At 38.3% G+C, this 21,282-nt stretch overlaps 1 protein-coding gene across 4 annotated transcripts in view; it reads right to left on the bottom strand.

Annotated features, from left to right (window-relative positions):
- Nucleotides 1-21,282, bottom strand: part of NNT (nicotinamide nucleotide transhydrogenase) — a 94,888-nt gene that overhangs the window by 29,770 nt on the left and 43,836 nt on the right. For all 4 annotated transcript variants that reach the window (XM_040262461.1, XM_040262462.1, XM_040262460.1 and 1 more), the window contains exons 8-17: nt 17,278-17,411; nt 16,816-17,007; nt 15,640-15,793; nt 12,501-12,662; nt 11,270-11,380; nt 10,237-10,382; nt 8,826-9,021; nt 5,429-5,662; nt 4,162-4,322; nt 2,390-2,569 (exon numbers count right to left, since the gene is read on the bottom strand). In XM_040262461.1, coding sequence (XP_040118395.1) covers nt 2,390-2,569; nt 4,162-4,322; nt 5,429-5,662; nt 8,826-9,021; nt 10,237-10,382; nt 11,270-11,380; nt 12,501-12,662; nt 15,640-15,793; nt 16,816-17,007; nt 17,278-17,411 — 1,670 coding nt within the window. The remainder of the gene's footprint in view (nt 1-2,389; nt 2,570-4,161; nt 4,323-5,428; nt 5,663-8,825; nt 9,022-10,236; nt 10,383-11,269; nt 11,381-12,500; nt 12,663-15,639; nt 15,794-16,815; nt 17,008-17,277; nt 17,412-21,282) is intronic.

Genomic DNA, 21,282 nt, shown 5'->3' with positions numbered 1-21,282 from the left:
TAATTGCAAAAGTACATTGGAAGGACTGACGCTGAATCTGAAGCTCCAATACTTTGGCCACCTGACGCGACTGAAAACAGAGAGAAAGACGATATGATTGCAGAAACACATGTAGAAAAGAGTACTTTCAACAAGTGCCTTTTATACCTTATTCTAGTTAAAGCTGTAGAAATGCTATATCAAAAGTTATTATAGTTACTATAACAACACAAGAAACTAAGTGAACAGGGGGAAAGAGAGGAAATAAAAGACACAGAAGGTTGGGGAACACTGCGGATAAATTTAAGAACCCAACTGTGGTGCTGGAGAAGACTGAAAGTCCCTTGGACAGCAAGGAGATTAAACCAGTCAATCTTAAGGGAAATTAACCCTGAATAGTCATTGGAAGGACTGATGCTGAAGCTGAAGCTCCAGTATTTTGGTCATCTGATGCGAACAGCCGACTCACTGGAAAAGTCCCTGATGCTGGGAAAGATTGAGGATAGGAGAAAGGGGTGTCAAAGGATGAGATGGCTGGATGGCATCACTGATGCAATGGACATGAACTTGGGCAAACTTCAAGACATGGTGAGGGAAAGAGAGGCCTGGTGTGCTGCTGTCCATGGAGTCACAAAGAGTTGGACACAACTGGGCAAGTGAACAACAACAAGGAAAACCATTTAAGAGAAAAAGAATTTTAAAAAAAGAGAGAGAGAGAGAAAAAAAGAATAAAGATTGGAAGGTACCCATGTTGACTTTTCAAGAACTATATACAAGTCCCCCGCTCCTCTCCCCACTGGCCTTGTAAAAATTCAGATCCTTCCATTTAATTTTAAAATTAGGATTTGCCATCAACCATAAGTTTAAGTGGGACTTCCCAGGTGGTGCTAGGTGCTTCCCTGCCAATGCAGGAGACGCAAGAAATGCGGGTTCAACCCCTGAGTCAGGAAGGTCCCCTGTAGTAGGAAGTGGCAATCACTTCAGTATTCTTGCCTGGAAAAATCCATAGACGGAGAAGCCTGGCGTGCTAGAGTCTATGGGGCTGCACAGAGGATTCAACGGAGCACACACACAGTAAGTTTTAAGCATTAGTGACAATCTGCTGCCCCCCACTGGTCATTCAAACAAATGAAGCAAGAAAACTATTTCTAATACAACTGAATAAATTTTTCTTCTTTATAAACATTTGCTTTAAAAAAAATACTCCAAAGCCTGACATTCTTCCAATAAGAAACACCTTTCCAAACTCCCTGAACAACTTGAAGGATTTTATGTGAAACCTCTCAGCTGGTTTTGAACTGAGGCTTTCAATTTTTTGTACTTACAGTATGTCCAAAGAAAACTAATTTTTCATTATGAAAAGATAATTTTAGCATTCAATTTTAAATTAAAACGTAAGAGAAATTCTGAGTTATAAAATAAGAGCTTTTAAACTTCTAATAAAAGAATGAAGGTGGAGTCATTTTTCTGCCTGAGTGATCAATCAGTATAAAGGCAATTCTGACTTTACCCAGTTTCATGCTTGTCCTTTCACAGCCATTCAAAACCATTATTTAGAGACTAATATCTATCATTTGAAAAAAGTGCTTTAGTCAAAACTATTTGCAGGTTATCTTCTTGCCATTAAAAAGAGAATTAGAAACAAAAAAGAAGCTAGGAAGTATTTGTCTTGTTAACTTTTTTTTCAAACCATGCTGACCACAAAACTTCAAGATAAGACTGTAAATTGCCGCAAGCTTTCTGGAAACCACATGACAAAAAGAAGACAAAGCCCAAAAAATGAGCACACCCTTTACTTCTAGGAATCATCCTAAGACAAAAATCAGAAATGCCAAACATGTACTTATGTACAAGAAAGAAATATCAAACAACATTAAAGGTAAAGCACTGGGGAAGAATTAAATCTTGAATATCCATATGACAGATTAGTATGGAACCCTAAAAACAGTATTTAAACAGCATTTTTAATATAAGCATCAAGACCACCACTTGGAAGATTAAAAAAATTAAATATAAATCCTATGGACAGAGGAGCCTGGGGGGCTACAGCCCATGGGGTCGCAAAGAGTCAGACACAACTGAGCAACTAACATACAATATACAATATGATCAGACAAGTAAACACAGAGATCTGTAATATACGAAGAAAAAAATAAAAAAGAAAACCTTAAGTGTTTTAATCACCAGATGAAGTTAGAAGATTTCTGTCTTGATATTTAATTTTATAAATTATCTACACTCAGGTACTTTACAAGCAGTCTGGCAAATTCATTCAAACGAAACACTCCAATATTTCTGCGAGAGAGAAAAAGAACTGACACGGTCATTTCTACTACAAATAAAAGAAATAACAGACAGGTCCTGATTTTCAGAACAGTATTTCCTTCTCCTTCACTGGCTGCTTCCTTACCACACACATGATGTAGGACAGGATCGCACCCGAGGAGCCAATAAGCGCACCCACAATGGTCAGCAGATTGTTGTTGAGCAGGAAACCCTCTGCACACAGGGCCCAGCCTGAGTAGCTGTTCAGCACAGTGATGACCACGGGCATGTCAGCACCCCCAATGGCAGCCGTCAAAGTCACACCCTAGGATGAAAACCAGAGTGGAATTCAAAATTCACGCATTAGAAAGGAACCTCTGACACTGAGCACTATGGTTCATAATCATTCCAGTTTTCCAATTAATATATTTACATGTAAATTCTATGCCTGGGAATGACCCCTATCAGACCAACTCTCCTACAGATATAACAAGTGAAAACACTGAATCACATTTTCCACCTGCAAAAAAAAAAAAAAAAAATCCCCAAACCCCTAAGAGGCACTAACCATGAGCAGGCAGAAATTGGAGAGGGGTCTACCCTTGGGAAAAAGTAATAGCACTGAGTTGATGTTACAATTTTTATGACTTTAGCTGATGAGCAGGGAGGGTCCTGTCAGTGCCAAGTGAAGCAGCTAAAGCTCAAATACAAGCCCAGTCTTATTGGTTTGAAAATCTGAGGGTAGAGCTTTGGGTGACTAAGCAATTACTCACTCCTGTCCAAACTGTCACGTGACACCTTTATTACTCTGGGGTCTTCTCATTGGATCAATGTTTCGGTCAATAGGAATCTAAAGAGACAAGGGTTTCAGTTCTGTTCACTGGTGCCTACTGTGTGATAAGCCCTCTAAAATAAAACAAGTGAAAAAATAAAAATAAAATAAAATGAAACAAGTGTCAAAGAGACCTTGCCCATTAGTTGCTCTCACATTTGATGGAAGCCCTGATATCAAGCCAAATAATCATATGAAATGAAGGGACGACAAAAGATGAGACGGTTAGATGGCATCACCAACTCGATGGACATGAGTTTAAGCAAGCTCTGGGAGTTGATGATGGACAGGGAAGCCTGGCATGCTGCAGTTCATGGGGTTGCCAAGAGTCAGACACAACTGAGTGACTGAACTAAACTGAAGCAATTACTATACGTCTAACTTTGTGCTAAGCACCATAGATGATTTTTTAAATTTTTAACTTCATTTCGACAATGAAGTATACACTAAGAGTATACTAGACAAACATGAAGTAATCCGTGAGCAACACAGAGCTAATACAGCAGTGCCATACATCACTCTAACAGGATGCTGAAGTATGACACACAGACACACAGAATACTGTTATGGACCCACATACTAAGTGCAATAAACAGAGAGGAAGAGGAAGGCCAACCCATCCTAGGAGGTTTCTCTGAACTCCCCTACTGAACACATGGGGTTTAACAAATGCATTTCATTTTATATGACTATTTGGCTTGATATCAGAGCTTCCGGCAAATGTGAGAGCAACCAATGGGCAGGGTCTCTCTGACACTTGTTTGAGGGCACCTGATGAACAGAACTGAAACTCTTGGCTCTTTAAATTCCTATTGACCAACACACTAATCCAATAAAAAGACCCCAGAGCAATAAAGGTGTCACATGTGACAGTCTGGACAGGAGTGAGTAAGTGAAGAGAAGGGGGATTTTATTCTTACACTTTTCTATACTGTTCAGACTCTACGAAGATGAACACATAACAGCATATTAAAACATTTTTATTCCATCAGGGGTCTTGATGAGACAGAAATAAGGTTAGACTATAACCTAATAAAATACTTAGCTCCTCACTAAGAACGTGCTTTCCATCTCTGACCTCTTACCATGACAGCAGAGAGGGCTGACACAGAGCCCAGACAGGTGATGCCAGTGGTGAAGCTGGGGTCCATCATGAAGGGGATGATCCCACCCACGCTAGCAGCCAGCAGGCCTGCGTTGAGGAGGTGCCTCCCAGGGAGCAGGAGAGGGGCGGACTTCAGGATTCCTAGGGTGGAGGATGGGACCATCAGAACCCAAGACGTGTCCCAAGAAATCCCCTCAAACACTCTAAGTCATTTAATCATAAGTTACCAAATGTAATATTAGGAAAAAAAACATGCTACTTAAAATAGCACTTTTTATCACCAGCTACTGAAACATGAAAGCGTACATTAGAGTTCTTACACATACACATTAATGGAAGTGGGAAAAGGATGGCTCAGTTTAACTGTCCTTTGATCACACAAGTTCATTACTGTTTGTCACAGAATCATGAAAAGTGATTTTTCTTCCCCATATGACCAATACAGAAGTTAAGTGTGGTCTTATTTATTTAAAACTTCAACTGAGTCTTAGACCATTTGTTTTTCTGATTCTACCAACTGAGCCCAAGGGAGAAGGGTCCTTGTTTGCTGCTTTTAAAGACAGAACATATCATAGGCATTAAGCTCTTCTGTGATTTTTTAAGTTTCACGATGTTCCCCACTTAATTCTAATGACTGATTACTGAGAAGCAAGACCAGGTTTTTAAATCACAAACTTGTTTTTCCAGAGACTCGTGTTTTCATGAAAACACTGAAAGCAGCTACGAGAGTTTTTTTTTTTTTCCCTCCACTTCTATTTTCATGATTGGCTTTAATGGTTGCCAAAGCTGCCACACTAGACCTCTAAAATGTGTATTTATTTTCAAAGTAAGTACTGTATACTAATCACACAAATTTATTCAATAAGCCTCTCTCTATTCTGGGAAATGTATAAAAGTTCATTTCTGTGAATGCTATACAGGCATCTCTAACCAAAAATTATGAAGATGTCATTTTGTTCATATGTATCATCAAATGTCAGCTAGTCCCTGTAGGCAAATTTTTGCGCACTAGTTTCCTCCATGAGCTGTCTGCAGAAGCCTTGGCTTGAAAGTTTTGTGAGATTTGTAAAGACCAATGAAGAGAAGCCATCTTTTTTGAGAAAAAAACTTTCATAGTGTTTCCCAGAGTCATACAAATACTCTTCGCCTAATAGATTCTACTACTAAGCCATTTTCTGAAATTGAAATGGACCCCTGAACACCCTAAACAATAGATATTCACCTCCATGTTACACTGAATCACTTACCCTGCAATTTTCCATAGGCAACCAAAGACCCACTGAAGGTGACCCCACCGATATAAGTACCGAGGTAGGCCACGATCTTGGTAAGATTGGCTGCCGCATCCGTAGCGAAATGTGGATATTCTATGATGTACTCAGCTATGCACGTAAGCACAGCTGCCAGTCCCACTAAACTGTGGAAAGCAGCAACTAACTGAGGTAAATCAGAAATCTGGATGCGTTTCGCAATTGTCAATCCTGTCAGGAAATGAAAGTCAAAGAAAAATTAAAGCATAACAGACCTTTGAGAAATAATCCAATAAAGTCCACAATTAAATATTACTTGGCTACATGAAAGAAGGAAATCTTGTCACTGGAACAACATGAATGGACCTTTAGGGCATTATGCTAAGTGAAATAAGCCAGACAGAGAAAGACAAATACCATATGATCTCACTTATATGCGGAATCTAAACAAACAAAGAAACTCATAGATACAGAGAACAAATTGGTGACTGCCAGAGGCAGGAGGTAAGGGGTGGGTAGAATGGGTGAGTGGGTCAAAAGGTACAAACTTCCCATTATAAAATGAGTAAGTCTTGCGGATGGAATGTATAGCATGGTGACCATAGTTAATAATAAAGCTATATTGCAGATTTGAAAGGTGCTAAAAGAGTAGATCTTAAAAGTCTTCATAAAAGAAAAAAACATTTATGTATGGTGACAAATGTTAAACAGACTTTTTGTAGCGATCATTTTGCAGTATATATATATATGTATATATCAACTCATTATGTTGCATATCTGAAACTAGTATAATATGTCAATTATTCCTCAATTTAAAAAAAAAATCCTAAGGTTATCCATCACTGTCATTAATAACTATTTATCCACTTCCTAGCAAAATACTCTCTTACAGGACTATCCAGGCAAGAATACTGGCTTAAATACCCTTTCATATAGCAGGTTCTTTCAACCACCTCATCAATCAATGCCAACTCCAAAGAACCCAAACACATAGCATCAACTTTTCCTTACAAACTCTGAACATTCCCCTGGACTAATGCATCTTCAGATTAAAGTTCCAACTAAACCCCTAAATTCTCTCCACTGCATGAACAGCCTAGGCTCCCTTCCCTATTAGGCATCACTTGCCCCTTAGCACACAAGAAACAGCTGGAATGAAGGCAGCCTAGGTTTTCAGGTGGGCAGAAGGAAGCCAAGTCCACAGGTAATGAAATGCAAATATCTGAATCGAAAACCACCAAACCAGGAGACTCTGAAGGAGTTACCTGGCTACAGGTAGATGATACAGAGGACTGGGGCTCATAATATTTGTAAAGACCACATCTAAAGGTTTTCCTGCCATGATACTACAGCACAAGCATTTTCCTTCACATGCCTTTCCAGGGACTGTAAGAAAGTATGCACCGCTTTCCCAGATAAATAAAATACGAGACGTAAGCTAAAGCTATGCTGGTAAGTATTTAACCACCAGTCTCCCAGGATAAAAACAGGTGTGTGTGCCTGGATGGGAGGGGAGTTTGGAGGAAAATAGAAACATGTGTATGTATGGCCAAGTCCCTTCACTGTTCACCTAAAACTATCACAACATTGTTAATCGGCTACACTACAATACAAAAAGGTAAAAAAATGAATAGATTAGAGAATGCTCCTTTTTCCTATTCTTAAAAAAGATTCATGTAAAAGTGGTGTTTCATTTTTCCCTTAACTATTTAGAAAAATTCACTAGTAAAACTGTATGAACTTAACTTTTCTGAAAGAATGTTTTGTTTCAATTTCAATAGATGTAAATCTTTACTATAAATTTTTAAATCTCAGCCTATATCATTCTTGGGAATATATAGTTATAAAATTATGCATAACACTATTTTACTACCTTTAATATAGTTTATTATCTTTTTATTACCTTTTTAATAGCTGTAGGTCTAAGTCATTACTTTCTTATCCACTGAAATGATATATACAATTATATATGTATAATTATACATATATTTGTAATACTCTTCCAAATCTTAGAATATTGTTGATTTTATACTTAAATAAACCAACTTTTTTTTTTTAAGTGTCTGTGTGTAAATACAGGAGTTTTTACTTATAAAAAGGTATGTAGTACACAAATTTCAAAAAATAAAACTATATACAATATTCTTTATTGTAAGCTTCATCTAGCCAATTGACTTTCACAGAATGCTTTTGTTGATTTTTTGCTAAACTCTGGTACCTGCAGCCAACCTAGTGTTTGCAACTGATAAATGAGTATAGTTCCCACATGAATGCTGGTTGAGATTGTTGTTTACTTTAACAAATAAAATGACAGTGAAACAACAAGGCATATATAAGAACTTCACTCATTGTCAACCATATGAATGGGAATTCTGCTGAATCTGAAAATAGTTTCCAAATACTAGCAGAATATTCAATTTTTTTGTGCAATTCACAAAATAATGGCTACAGACAAAATACACATTTAAGTTTAAACTGCATTAACATTTTCTCCATCACTTTTTTAGGGCTGGACAACCAACAAAACAGTAAATGAATCCCAGATTTGTACATTTGTTGACTTATATGGTATAAATACAACTGCCATGGCTGACGTGAAGCTACAATGTGATGGCATTAAATATGGATTCAGGAAGAGATGCACAGAAGCCCATAATTACACAGTATTTCTACCACACAGACATAAGACACATGGATAATCTCAAAAGTGGAGATAATAAAAGCTAGTTAATTCATTAGAAAGTCATGAGTGTTCAGAATTATTACCTTTGTTTCTAATTCATTTAGTTTTAAGTTTATATAATTTAACTTTTTATAATGGCTGTGTTAACAACCAGTTCAAAAGATTCCTGAAAACTTAACAATCAACCCCAACACACTACTGAATAAAATTAAAACAGTGGTTTTTCTGCTGGCACATGTTTTCGTGTTTTTAACAAGTCTGAGGCCGGATTGTCTGCTGTTATTTAAACCCAGCAGAATAAAACACGAGCCTCCAGACAGTACATACATACAAGTATTCTAATCTCCTGTTCTATTATCAGCTAAAGGAACAGTCAGTAAAGGAAAACAAGAACTGAGTAAAGGCACTTCTTAGCCCACTTTTGTGACACAGTTCATATTACTCAGTGTTTTAAAATGTTTATTTCTGAATGACAATTATAATACCAACTATGATGACTTTTGCCAAAATATTTACTGAAGCAACTTCCATAATAGGCAACTTAATTCCTTTATCAATATGGGCTTCAAACAGATACATATATATTCAGAAACTGAAGTGCAAGTAAAAGTTCTTACTCCTAACAATGTATTCCTAAATCTCTGAGCCTAACTGCCTTCAGGTGTTCAAAGGGCATGAGTTTATATAAAGGTAGAACCCACAAGTGCTTACCAATGGTACCGCCCAAAGCCATTGCTCCAGACATCTGAGCTAACAATTCTGGACACGGTTTTAGGCCTCCGAGGGTGGCTGCCAGGCCTCCAGCCACCCCAATCATGCCCAGGGCATTGCCAAGACGTGCAGTCCCCTGGGTGGAAAGCCCGGCCAGGGCACCAACACAGCAAAGGCCAGAGCCCAGGTACATAATCTTTTCAAAAGAAAAGGAAGAAACAGAGAGAGAAGTTATCGAAAGCTTTTAGTCCATCAGCTTAAAGAGAACTTCCTTTGAGGAAACAAGACATTTCTAAGGACAATTTTAAAGTCAGACAATTTTAAAGTTAAAAGAGTCAATATGATCTCTTCTTTTAATATTTCAATATATATTCCTATCCATTGGGGATATTAACATACTAAATACTTTAAATTGTACTTGCAATTAAACCATTTACATACACTGATTTCTTCTGGACTTGACAGCATACAAATGCATATAAAAGTACCTAAATTTAAATGGAGTTATGGGATCTAGACCTGACCCGATGTTATAAGGGAGCCAACCCCGTGAGGTTGTAAGTGCCACAGACCATGCTATATACGTTGCATAAGTTATAACCCGTATCATGAGATTCACAGGAGGAGAGAATCATCATCATCCTCATTTTATAAAAGAAAATCAATGCATAAAGAGGCTGCATAATTTTTCTAAGGGCAAATGATCATTAAATAGCAAATCTGGGATGCTGACATAAATCTCCCTGACTCACTACTCTAACTCTTCTCAAAGACTGTGTTCATTCAACAAATACGTGTTAGAAACAGCAGAAACTAAGGGAGACATGATTTTTCACCTGTCAGAGAGGCTGCACTCTACAATCGTCATTGAAAAGAAAGGTATGACTGAGTTCAGAACAAAGCTGAATCTCTATTATAAATTATATTTAGATACGGAACTTTCCAAAGTTCAACTTGATTATTTCTGTTTTCCTACTCAGCATTCATTTTAAATTTTTCTTTTTTAAATGCACTGGCATAACATCTGCCAGATCCATAGAGGAAATAAATAAATAGGAAAAGCACTGACAGTATTAATAAAAAATTTTCAAATTCTTAACTGATTATTTCATTGTATCCCCACAACAATCCAGCTAGGTACATAAAAAGGACACTTATAACCTTCTTGACTCTTTTTACATGTGGAAAAATGTAAGGACAAACAGGTAAAGCCGTACTTGCAGAGTTAGCGGGCAAAGCTGCCTCTAGAAACCAGGGTCCTGACTCTTAAGAGGATGAGAATGTTCTATTTGATCAAGATGCTTCAAGAGTTACTGTTGTATTTGATTAGTGGAATTAAAATTTTGGTAATGGTAATCTCAATGGGACGAAGACACAGTACCAAAATAAAGCTTTCAAAAGAGATTCTCACCTGTTCAATGTTATAACCACTGTACAGGGAGGCTAAATATCCTCCAACAAAGGTACCAGCAGGGAGCAGATACAGGTAATTATACTCCGGAGGGTCAGTGGGACGCTTGAACATGTCCAGCATTCTCTGAGTCACCAGAAAGCCACCTTATCAAAGTAAACATAAAACAAAAAGAGGTATCTTAAGCAACATAATTTTTAAAGTGCTAAAATTTTTCTATGTTAAGCATACCTTCATCATCTAGGAATAACTACCATTTTAAGTTAATATTTTAAAACCTCAAAATTAGAAGTTATTCTATCATTCAAGCCAGTTACATTGAAGGGGGAACCCTAGAGACATTCAGAAGAAAATCTGCTATCAGAGCACAGAACCAGCTATTTCTGCATGACTAAAAATAAACAAGCTATTCAAACAGCTCGGGAAAGTAAAAGATCAAAAGGCCAGTATTTTTTTCTTATAGGTTATTCTATTTGATAAACCCTAGAATAAGTGATTTTTAAAAATACCATATCAGCAGGTACTAGGTCTGCTGGACACATTAAAGAATTTTTAGGTACAAAATAGCATCAAATGGGTTTCATACACAAGTCATGTGCTAGGCTTTCAGTTTTCAGAAACATGGGACAGGATAAGGCAAAAGGCTAAAGTTTTACCTAAAATTATACTTAGTTAAAGATGCTATGGTGATAGATCTAAGTCAGCTTAATTCAAAACTATGCATGCAATGACCTTCCAGTTAACCTGAAGCAAGACATCATTTTATTTGTTTTGGGGCACTCAAGGGTAGGGGTGCTCTTTTATCAAACAGTTTCTAAAAATTACCAATGGGCAAAAATAACCAATTCCCATTCACACAGAGCATTTATAATCTGAGTGAAACATTTTTTAAAAGGCATGATTAAATTCTTAAAATCAGAATGCTTATTTTATATATTTAATATATATATTTTAACAAATGTATATCATTTTATATTTGCTTCTCGTGTCTCCACCAAAAACAGCACTCTGGGTTCTTTCCCCGTCCTCGTACCTGCAATGTTGACTGAGGATATGAACGTAGCAAGAGCAGCAAGGCCCTGAGAAGTTGTGGAAGGATACAAGTGTCCTCCCATCAGCACCAACCCACCGACTGCAGTCAACCCTGGGAAGAAAGCACGGATGTGGTAAACAGAAACAATCACGCAGCTGAAGCAAACGTCACTGGTGAAAAACCTCACAAGCACACGCACCATAAAGGAGAAAGCTCTCACACACATTCTCAATGAAGTACTTTCATGGGCAAAGAGTTAACAAAACATTTTCTCTTTTTGCATAAGAATTTTAACCTTGAACTGCGGAAGAATTTTAACCCTGAACTTTCTAGCTCTGTTCCCCTGACAAAGATATAAAGCAATACTGTTATTAGATGACACCGCTTGTGGTGAAAAGGGACCTCTGCTGGATACGAAGCATCCGAACTGGAAAATGCTACACATGAACTAAAAATATATGATGGAGAGAGCCACAGCTTTGAGCTTTCCTGAGCAGAGTACTTCTTGGGATTGGATTTGTTCCTGGTGGAGATTTCCTGGTGGCTCAGACAGTAAAGAATCCTCCTGCAGTGTAGGAGACCTGGGTTCGATCCCTAGGTTGGGAAGATCCGCTGGAGAAGGGAATGACAACCCACTCCAGTACTCTTGCCTGGAGAATTCCATGGACAGAGGAGCCTGGCGGGCTGCAGTCCATGGGGTTGCAAAGAGTCGGACACATCTGAGCAACTTTCACCTCACTGGTGGAGATCCTGAAAGCTATGCCTGTGGCAAGAGGTGCTCACCAGGGCCATGAGGTTTCCGAGCCAGCGGCTCCCATAGCTGTCCAATGTGGGTCTCATCCCTCAGATCTGAGCCATCGCTAGGGACAACAGAGAACAGTCTTGGGAAGAGCCGTGTGCACTACTGCGTGAACCATCATGCTCCTGGGAAACATTGCTTCCAAATTTCTTTGGAGGAATCGTTTCTTCAAAGGAAATCATAACTGAAAGAAGAAACAGTGGCTCTGCCCTGCTTGAAATGGGGGCAGCCCAAAGGCTTGACACACTGCCCTGGCTTCTTACTTCCAACCCCACCCCTCCACCTCTGGGAGCCCAAGTCACCACAACCAACACCACGATGCCAAGCCCTAAAATTCGGAAACACAGACTTTATCAACCTCATGGAAAGCACTCTGTGAGTTGAACAAGCCCTTGAAAACCTAAGATGAGGGAAAACAAGAGGGGAACAAACCTGAGATTGCATTAGTCACAGACATCAGTGGTGAGTGGAGAGCAGGAGTCACTCCCCAGACAGTATGATAGCCCACGATGCCAGCCAAGCCGAAAGTGGTCACCATCTGGGAAAAGGCTAAATTGGGAGCCACAATGCCCAAACCTAGTATCCCAGTGAGACCTGGAGAAACAGGAAAGAATGTGAGCTCACATCCAATTATCTCAGGAGAATTAAAAGCACACGCACACCCCCACACACACAAACATGTGGCATGGTTAAGGCTTTAAAACTTCACACCCTTGCAAATAATGAGTTGTTTTTTTCTTAAGACATTTCATTATTGGGAAGGGAGGTGAAAGTGAGTTAAAGGTATTGTGAGCAAAACTTAACTTCCTGACCACCATCCCCTAAAATAAACTGTAAACATCTAGTAAAATTTATGAGTCACCTTAATAATAATTTGCACATTTTCCTCTGCATAACTTGTCCTCTTCTCTGCTTTAACTTTCATTGACGATGCCACATGTGTTTATACAAGTGTTTTTATTCCAGAATTATAGGCCTATAAAGGATCTACCAAAACATTTTCTACTTGGGCAAGACACAACCTTTATAAGACAGACTTTAGGGAGGCCTATTTCATATCACTCTCAGATTTTAGCTGGGAAGAGGGATTTTAAAAGAGTAGGAAGGGTTTCATTCACTCCAGCACCTCCCCAAAACATATGGCTTCCACCCACCCGGGACAGAAGTTTTGCAATTGCTCCTGAATCTGGACTGGACTGCTGGCCAGGGCAGTCAGCTCCAGCCTCAATACCAAGTCAGCAAACAGGATTTTACAAAGAAAAAGGGAAAAAAAATACAAATTAAATTAAGAATGTGCAGAATACAAACACTCAGCTCTCAACATACATCTTTAATTATCACCTTTCCTAACAGCAAACATGTGGATGGCTGTTCTGCAACAGAAGAAAGGGTTACCTAGCGGTCAGTGAAAACCAAATCATAATGGATGACCAGGATGCTGGAATTTAACTTCCTTGAATAAGGTACTTTTTCCCCTTGATATGGATTATTTCTTTACAAGTGGCATAGCTGAAACATCAGCAACTGACAAGTTACTTTAAACTATTCAGTAAGACTGTAGTTTTAAATTTTTTTATTTTGTTTATTGGACACCCCACATGGCACAGTTCCCCATGATTTTAGCTCCCCAACCAGGGACTGAACCAGTGTTCCCTTCAGTAGAAGTGTGGAGTCTTAACCACTGGACCACTAGCGAAGTTTATGCAGTTTTATTTCCCTACCCACATATAAGACTTCCAGGACTCCCATGAATGGCCTGTTAACCATCTGGAAGGAGAGTTAGACAGAATATTGTTTTGAGCTTCAGTTAAACATCAGAGAATCTGTGCAGGGTTATATTTAAGGATATGTTTTCTTAAGCCAGGCTGCCTGGTTCAAATTCTGGCTCTACTGCTTGCTAACTGTGTGATCTTAGGCAACTTACTTAACTTCTCTGTGCTCCAGTATTCTCTGTAACATTATTAATCCTTTCTGTCTTCATTTGGAAAAAGAAAATAATAATATGCCCAACTCATTGAGTTCTTATAAGGACTAAATGAGCTAAGGCATGTGACGTGTTTAACATGATGCCTAGCACTCACTAAATGCCCACATTAGTTATGAAGCAGTAAGTTATCATCCTCTGCAATCAACTGTGTTGGCCATCTAAGACAGAAACTCCTCAGCTGAAGGTTTCTTATTAACTATTTAATAAACTAAAGTCTTTTCATTTGACATTCATTTATGTCAAATATGCTACATTTAGTTTCTATGATAAAGGAAAAAGAAAAGAAAAACAGGGGAAAAAAAGGAAAAAAAGCAAATCACTTTTTTTGAAGAAAGCTAGTTAAATAGATTCTAACATATGGTAGAAGTGTTCCAGAAAAACACTTGGCTTTATTATAAAGGAGGAAATTTTAGGGTACAGAAAAACAAACAGAAGGCCATCCCTTTATTCACTGGGATATGCCACCGTCACATCTATTAAAACGCAATAAACTTTGACTCAATAATAATAAGAGAAACCTAGAAAAATAAATCATTGTTATATCTCACTACATTTCCTTATGAATCCCAAAGAGAAATGGAAATTTACAACCTACTGACCATATTCTCCTTGTACAACACAATAATATGGTTCCTTCTTTTTAATAAGTAGGTGCAAATAGGGACACTGCTCCATCTATTCACAATGTTCACAACTAAAGGCTTTTTCAGTCATTTTGCTGAGACTTGCTCTTTATTCAAGGAGAGTTACATATTTAGCTTAAAACATCTGGCCTCACATGGGAATTTGAAGAATGCTGAGGCTACAAGAATTCTGTGTGCTTCGTACCGGTCCTTAATTCTTTATAGTTTGCTTTTGTTTGTATTTTGGCTCTCACAAATCTAAACATTTTTAATTCATTCTATGAGACAGAAACCGACTTAAAATCAAATCTCCATATTTCAAAATCTAACAATTCATAGCCAGAATGAATATTTATCACTATTTTATGACAATTCTTTAGTGTCTTCATGAAGATTAACTGGAAAATGAAGAATCTATGTTAAACTGTATAGAAAGAGATTGAAAACTTAAAAACTGAATTTTTTTTACTAGATGAATAACTTACTGTTTATTCTTAAAAGCAAATATTTGGCCCCCCATCTTACCCAGAGATGCAGATAATCACAAGTGATGTTTTATAAACCACAAAAAATAAATCAATAATCACATTTAGATGAACTTTATAACACAATCTGACATACATCATTACTATTTGGTGTATATATAAAAACATTAACAATTATATTTTAAATGTTTTTTATAAAAGAAAAGCATTAACCGCCTATGTATTATTTCTCACTTGTTCATTCCAGCATTTACCCCAGTGCCTACATCTCTGAGAGTGGACAATGCAGTCTGCAAGTCCACAGAGGTGGGACAGGTGACATGTCACATGTGAAAACTGCTTCTAACAAGGTTAAGTCCTGAGAATCCAGTGAATGACAACTGCATTTCATTTACTAACTTTGACAGTTAATATATTACTCACATAATACAGTCATAATTCAAAGAAGTCTAAATCTTCATAGAAGGAACCCTTACCTGCTGTATAGACAGAAGCCGATGTCATTGTCTTCCTGAAGGGCGTGATAGTAGCTGCTTTTTCAGCCTCCAGCTCTGCCACTGTCTTCTGTTTTACTGGGGCACCTTGAGGAATATTTTTCGGTGTGGGAGCAGGGAAAATCACTTGGCCATCCTAACAGAAATTAGAAGAACAGCACTTTTTAAACCATCCAGCATTCAGTCAATTCAGTGTTGCAGAAAAACTCATTGAAAAACAATTTTAAATAAATATAGAAGTTCATATAATTTATAACATCACTTTATATAAATATATAACATGTACATGCATGTTAAGTCACTTCCATCAGTCGTGTCCAACTCTCTGTGACCCTACAGACTATAGCCCATCAGGATCCCCTGTCCGTGGGATTCTCCAGGCAAAGTGAGTTGCCATGCCCTCCTCCAGAGGATCTTCCTGACCCAGGGACTGAACCCACTTCTCTTATGTCTCCTGTATTGGCAGGTAGGTTCTTTACCATCAGCACCACATACATGTACATAAATATATAATGGCTGTGTCACGAAAACACACATAGATGTACAATTAGTCTGTGTATAGAACATATAAGGAAGAAAATAGAACTTAAAAGAAGATAGGTGGGGGAATGTTTAATTTTTACTTTATTCAGTTCTGGGGGTTTTGTTTGTTTTCTGTTTTTCAAAAGCAATACATATTTTAGGTGCTGCTGCTGCTAAGTCGTTTGTGTCCGACTCTGTGCGACCCCATAGATGGCAGCCCACCAGGCTCCCCCATCCCTGGGATTCTCCAGGCAAGAACACTGGAGTGAGTTGCCATTTCCTTCTCCAGTGCATGAAAGTGAAAAGTGAAAGTGAAGTCGTTCAGTCGTGTCCGACTCTTAGCGATTCCATGGACTGCAGCCTACCAGGCTCCTCCGCCCATGGGATTTTCCAGGCAAGAGTACTGGAGTGGGTTGCCATCGCCTTCTTCTATTTTTTTAGGTGAGTCACATGTATATCTGCAATATTTTTCTTTAAGTTGTTCTGGATTTTTAAATAATTTTTATTGGCATAAACCCAACACATTGATACTTTATTAGAATATACCTGAATTCCAAGATAGGATTCTTCCATAAACAAAAATCCTAGAACAAATGCAAAATGAAAACACAGGAAGGAATAGATCTCTTTACTCACCTTCATCACCACAGTTCCTCTAATGACGTGACCCATTGTACCAAAGTCAAAGTCATCTTTCACTTCAAAGTGAAAATTATCTTTGTCCGGGCTGATGGCCTTCAGAAGCTTGGTGATGTTGTTGGAATACAGGGTGCTGGCCTGAGTGGCCATTCGGCTGGGAAGGTCTGTGTAGCCTATGTGAGTAATTCCCTAAATGAATAAAAATACAGTCAGAAAAGTCTATTACTAAATGCTCACATTCTTTCCAGGATAATTCTCAGCCAAGGCTAAGTTTTGAAATTATACATCTCTATATACACACGAATACAAATTTCAGAAAGAGCTTTAAATGTGATTATTTTTAATTTTAGAAAATTACCGGCCTCAGTTTCTCTAAATATTTAAAGCAACAAACACCCTCTCACAAATCACTGAAGATGAAAGATCAGGATCATAGCAAGAGGAAGCTCTGAGCTATACCTTATGAACATAAAGTTCTCCTGGCTTGGTGGTTTCAAAGTTTCCGCCAGCCTCAGCAGCTAAATCCACAACAACTGAACCTTCCTTCATGGACTCGATCATTTCTTTATTAAACAAAATGGGAGCTTTTTTACCTAGTAAAACCAAAGAAAACAGAAAACAGTATAAAGCACATGGTCAGTTTTTAAAACTCTATATTCTAATTATTATGGTAGTCTCTGAGTACTCACAAATTGAACCTTTTCAAGAAACCCCTTAAAGCCCATAACAAAGGTAAGGCTGGTCACCTAAGGAAGAAATGGGATGAGCATGAACCGCAAAGCCAGTGGGCAGGAAGGAGCCACTGAACTAGCAAACAACTCTTGCCATCTGCTAACCACAGAAACCTCAATTAGCACTGCTCTTTCCAGCTGGTTTACACCCAGCTCCACTTGTGAAAAAAAAAAAAATCAACATTTTGCCTGTTTTTTGTAAATGCATAATAAATAAGCTAGTAAGAAAACTGTGTGCATGAGAATTGGACAATTCATAAACATCACAAATGTCAAGGGAATATTCAGTAGTAATCTATGAATTCCAACATAGTTAGTATTTCCAGTCATCTGAACCAATGTCGCCAGATTTTCCCACATACTATATTGTGCTGTGCATGCCAAGTTGCCTCAGTCGTGTCCAACTCTTTGTGACGCCATGGACTGTAGCCCGCCAGGCTCCTCTGTCCAAGGGGTTTCTCCAGGCAAGTATATTGGAGTGGGTTGCCCTCCTCCAGGTGATCTTCCCAACCCAAGGATCAAACCCCACATCTCTTATGTCTCCTGCGTTGGCAGACAGGTTCTTTACTACTAGCACCACTTGGGAACCTTAATTTAATACAGGATAACTTTGAGGAGAAACAGAGGAGTACCATGATATGGAAATGACAGAATACCAGAACTCGAAAAAATCTTAGAAATCACCCATATATTTTTATTCCCACTCAACAAGCATTTATTCTGTACCTCTGTTGAGTTGAGTTCCATGACTGGTGCTGGGAATTTACTGGTAGATAAACAAAAAAGATCCCTGTTCTCATGGAGCATACTCTTCACGAGATATTTCACATTTTAAATCATACACTAATTCTTACATAGAGGATAAAGCACCGAACACAAGGATTTTTCAAGCTAACATACATCAATCAGTATGTTCAACAGGGGCTCATATGGTGGGTATAATATCTTGTTCAAGTTTCACAAAACAATGTAAATATCTAAGCCAAAAGAAAAAGGGCATGAACTTGTGACACTGACTATCGGAAAGCAGAGAGCTAAAAGGCTAATTATTTCTTCTTCTGAAAGTTTTCAACTCTGAGTGAATTTTAGTAAAAACACTGTCAATTTTATAAATGGAAATCAACTAAAAGTAAAATTTTCATTATAATAATCTGTTTTTCAGACTATTTGACTGGAATACATGTGATTTGAAAAAGAAAAATAACCTTTCTTTGTAGCACATGTGATAAAAAAAGTTATAAAGATACAAGTGGGTGAACCTCCTTTCTCAATGCAAACTTAACACTTCCAAGATCAAGCCCAACTCCTAAGACTCCTATGACTGAAGGCCTTTCTCCCCCAGCTGAAGCACTCTGATTCCTTCTCATTACTGCTCCAGTGGACTGTCTGCTCCAACCATACTGGTTTGTTAGGGAAGATCTGAGGCTCTCTTCTGAGTCCCCATGGAAAGGAGCAAGAATGAGGAGGTCTTTGCTTCCCTGATACCTCAGTTGGTAAAGAATCGACCTGCAATGCTGGAGACCCCTGTTCGGTTCCTGGGTTGGGATGATCCCCTAGAGAAGGGATAGGCTACCCACTCCAGTATTCTTGGGCTTCCTTGGTGGCTCAGATAGATGGTAAAGAATCTGCCTGCAATGCAGGAGACCTGGGTTCGATTCCTGGGTTGGGAAGATCCCCTGGAGAAGAGAAAGGCTACCCATTCCAGTATTCTGGCCTGGAGAAGTCCATGGGGGTCGCAAAGAGTCGGGCTTGACTGAGTGAATTTCACTTCATTTTCCCAAAGACAACTCCCAGAAGTCCTGGTAGCTTCACTACTTCTCAAAATTCTCTGGAATTTTGCATTCCTTTCCTCTAGGCTCCCACGCTACAGTCCAATAAAGGCACCTTCAATATTTTAACCTTTACTCGAGCATGGGAATTTGGGGATGCAAACCACACACATCTGAGGACTCTTCAAAATAAAGGTCATGCTGCTCTGTTCTGCAGTTATTTAAAGCTATGGGTGATAGAGTTGCTTCCATATAAGGGAGCAAATTTAAAGGGGTAAATTTGATTGTCATCACTACCCACCTCTGGTGCCTCATCTCTACTAAGCCTCATCTAATAGAATCTCATCTCTATTAACCAGACTCACAGTTTTTCCTCCCACCTGTCTTGTGCTCTCTGGTCTGAGGTTGACATGCCTTAAACTACTCTTTTGACTATAACCAATTTAGATACAGGTCTACCCCCTTTGACTTCTAACTGCACCAACTTTACAACCATTGACCTCACAAATTTGATTTGGCATCTGACTAACATCTTCTGCCCCCAAAATTCTGAATTCCTTCTTTCTTCTGAGATAACTATAGCTACAGCTCAGACCCTGGATCTGTAATGCTGCCCACTTTATAAGATGTCAAGTGGCCAAAACCATTTAGGCTCCCTAGAATACATCTAATGTACCACCTATTTCTCTTCTTTGATTTTACTTATTCAACCTACACAAAGCAATTCTACAATGGCTCACACACACATATATTTTCGCTGCAACAGAGATAACAGGTGTTCTGGCCATATTAGCACTCTGAAATTCAATCTCTTTGAAAGAATAGCATTTTCTTTCACATAAAATATTTTATTTAGTATATAGCCAAATAATGGGAATGTTAAGTCAAAAAAATATATTTAAAGTCATAGAGGAATGTTTAAAAAACATGGAATTATTACAAGTAAAAAGTACACAACAAAACAGTATGTATAGGATGCTCCCATTTAGTAAAAAATAAAATTATACACATATATATGAATGTTTCAAGCATACACCCACACACAAAAAAAAAAATACTACAAATACTATATAGTTCCTGGGTTCCCTGCTAACTCAGCTGGCAAAGAATTCACCTGCAATGCAGGAGACCCCAGTTTAATTCCTGGGTTAGGATGATCCCCTGGAGAAGGGATAGACTACCCACTCCAGTATTCTTGGGCTTCCCTAGTGGCTCAGATGTGGGCTGCAATGTGGGAGACCTGGGTTCGATCCTTGGTTGGGAAGATCCCCTGGAGGAGGGCATGGCAACCCACTCTAGTATTGCCTGGAGAATTCTGTGGACAGAATAGCCTGGCGGGCTGTAGTCCATGGGGTCATAAACAGTCAGACACGACTGAGTAACTAAGTACACATGCATATAGTTCCTAGCAAATTTTATAGAGTATGTTTAACAGCATCAGGATATCTTTGAGTGGTAAGACTAATTTATTTTCTTCTTTATGCTTTTTCTTATCTCCCAAGTTTTCTAAAAGAACTTGCTTTAATGTTATTGCTTTAAAAATTCAATAAGGGCTACAGGGAATACAATGATGAATGTAACAGTGCAGCTGTCTTTAAGAACTCACATGTGGACTAATTTTTTGAAAATTCTGAAAAGTGCAGAAATGCATATTAAAAACAGAAGGGAAAAAACAGAGCCAAAAGAGGAGCAGAATAGTACATAAAAATTCCAAATGAGCAAATCCTCCAAAGATTAGGTCAAGAGAGGGAAAGACTGAGAAGGAAATTTCAAAATACTATCTTACCCTGATGGCCTACTGTGACAAAAATGTTATAAATGCCAAGTGTGGCAAGAAAGAAAAAAGTAATAATAAGATGATTAGTTAGCTTTTCAGGGGGAAATCTACCCAAACCTAACATTTATTTCAAATTAAACTCTGAACTCTATAGGTTAGAATTAATTATAAAAAAAACCACCCCACA

The sequence above is a fragment of the Oryx dammah genome, unplaced genomic scaffold (genome assembly GCF_014754425.2).
Source record: "Oryx dammah isolate SB20612 unplaced genomic scaffold, SCBI_Odam_1.1 HiC_scaffold_20, whole genome shotgun sequence".
NCBI classification, from domain to species: domain Eukaryota; kingdom Metazoa; phylum Chordata; class Mammalia; order Artiodactyla; family Bovidae; genus Oryx; species Oryx dammah.
Note: the sequence above shows the minus strand (reverse complement) of the source record. Positions and strands in the feature narration are given on the sequence as shown.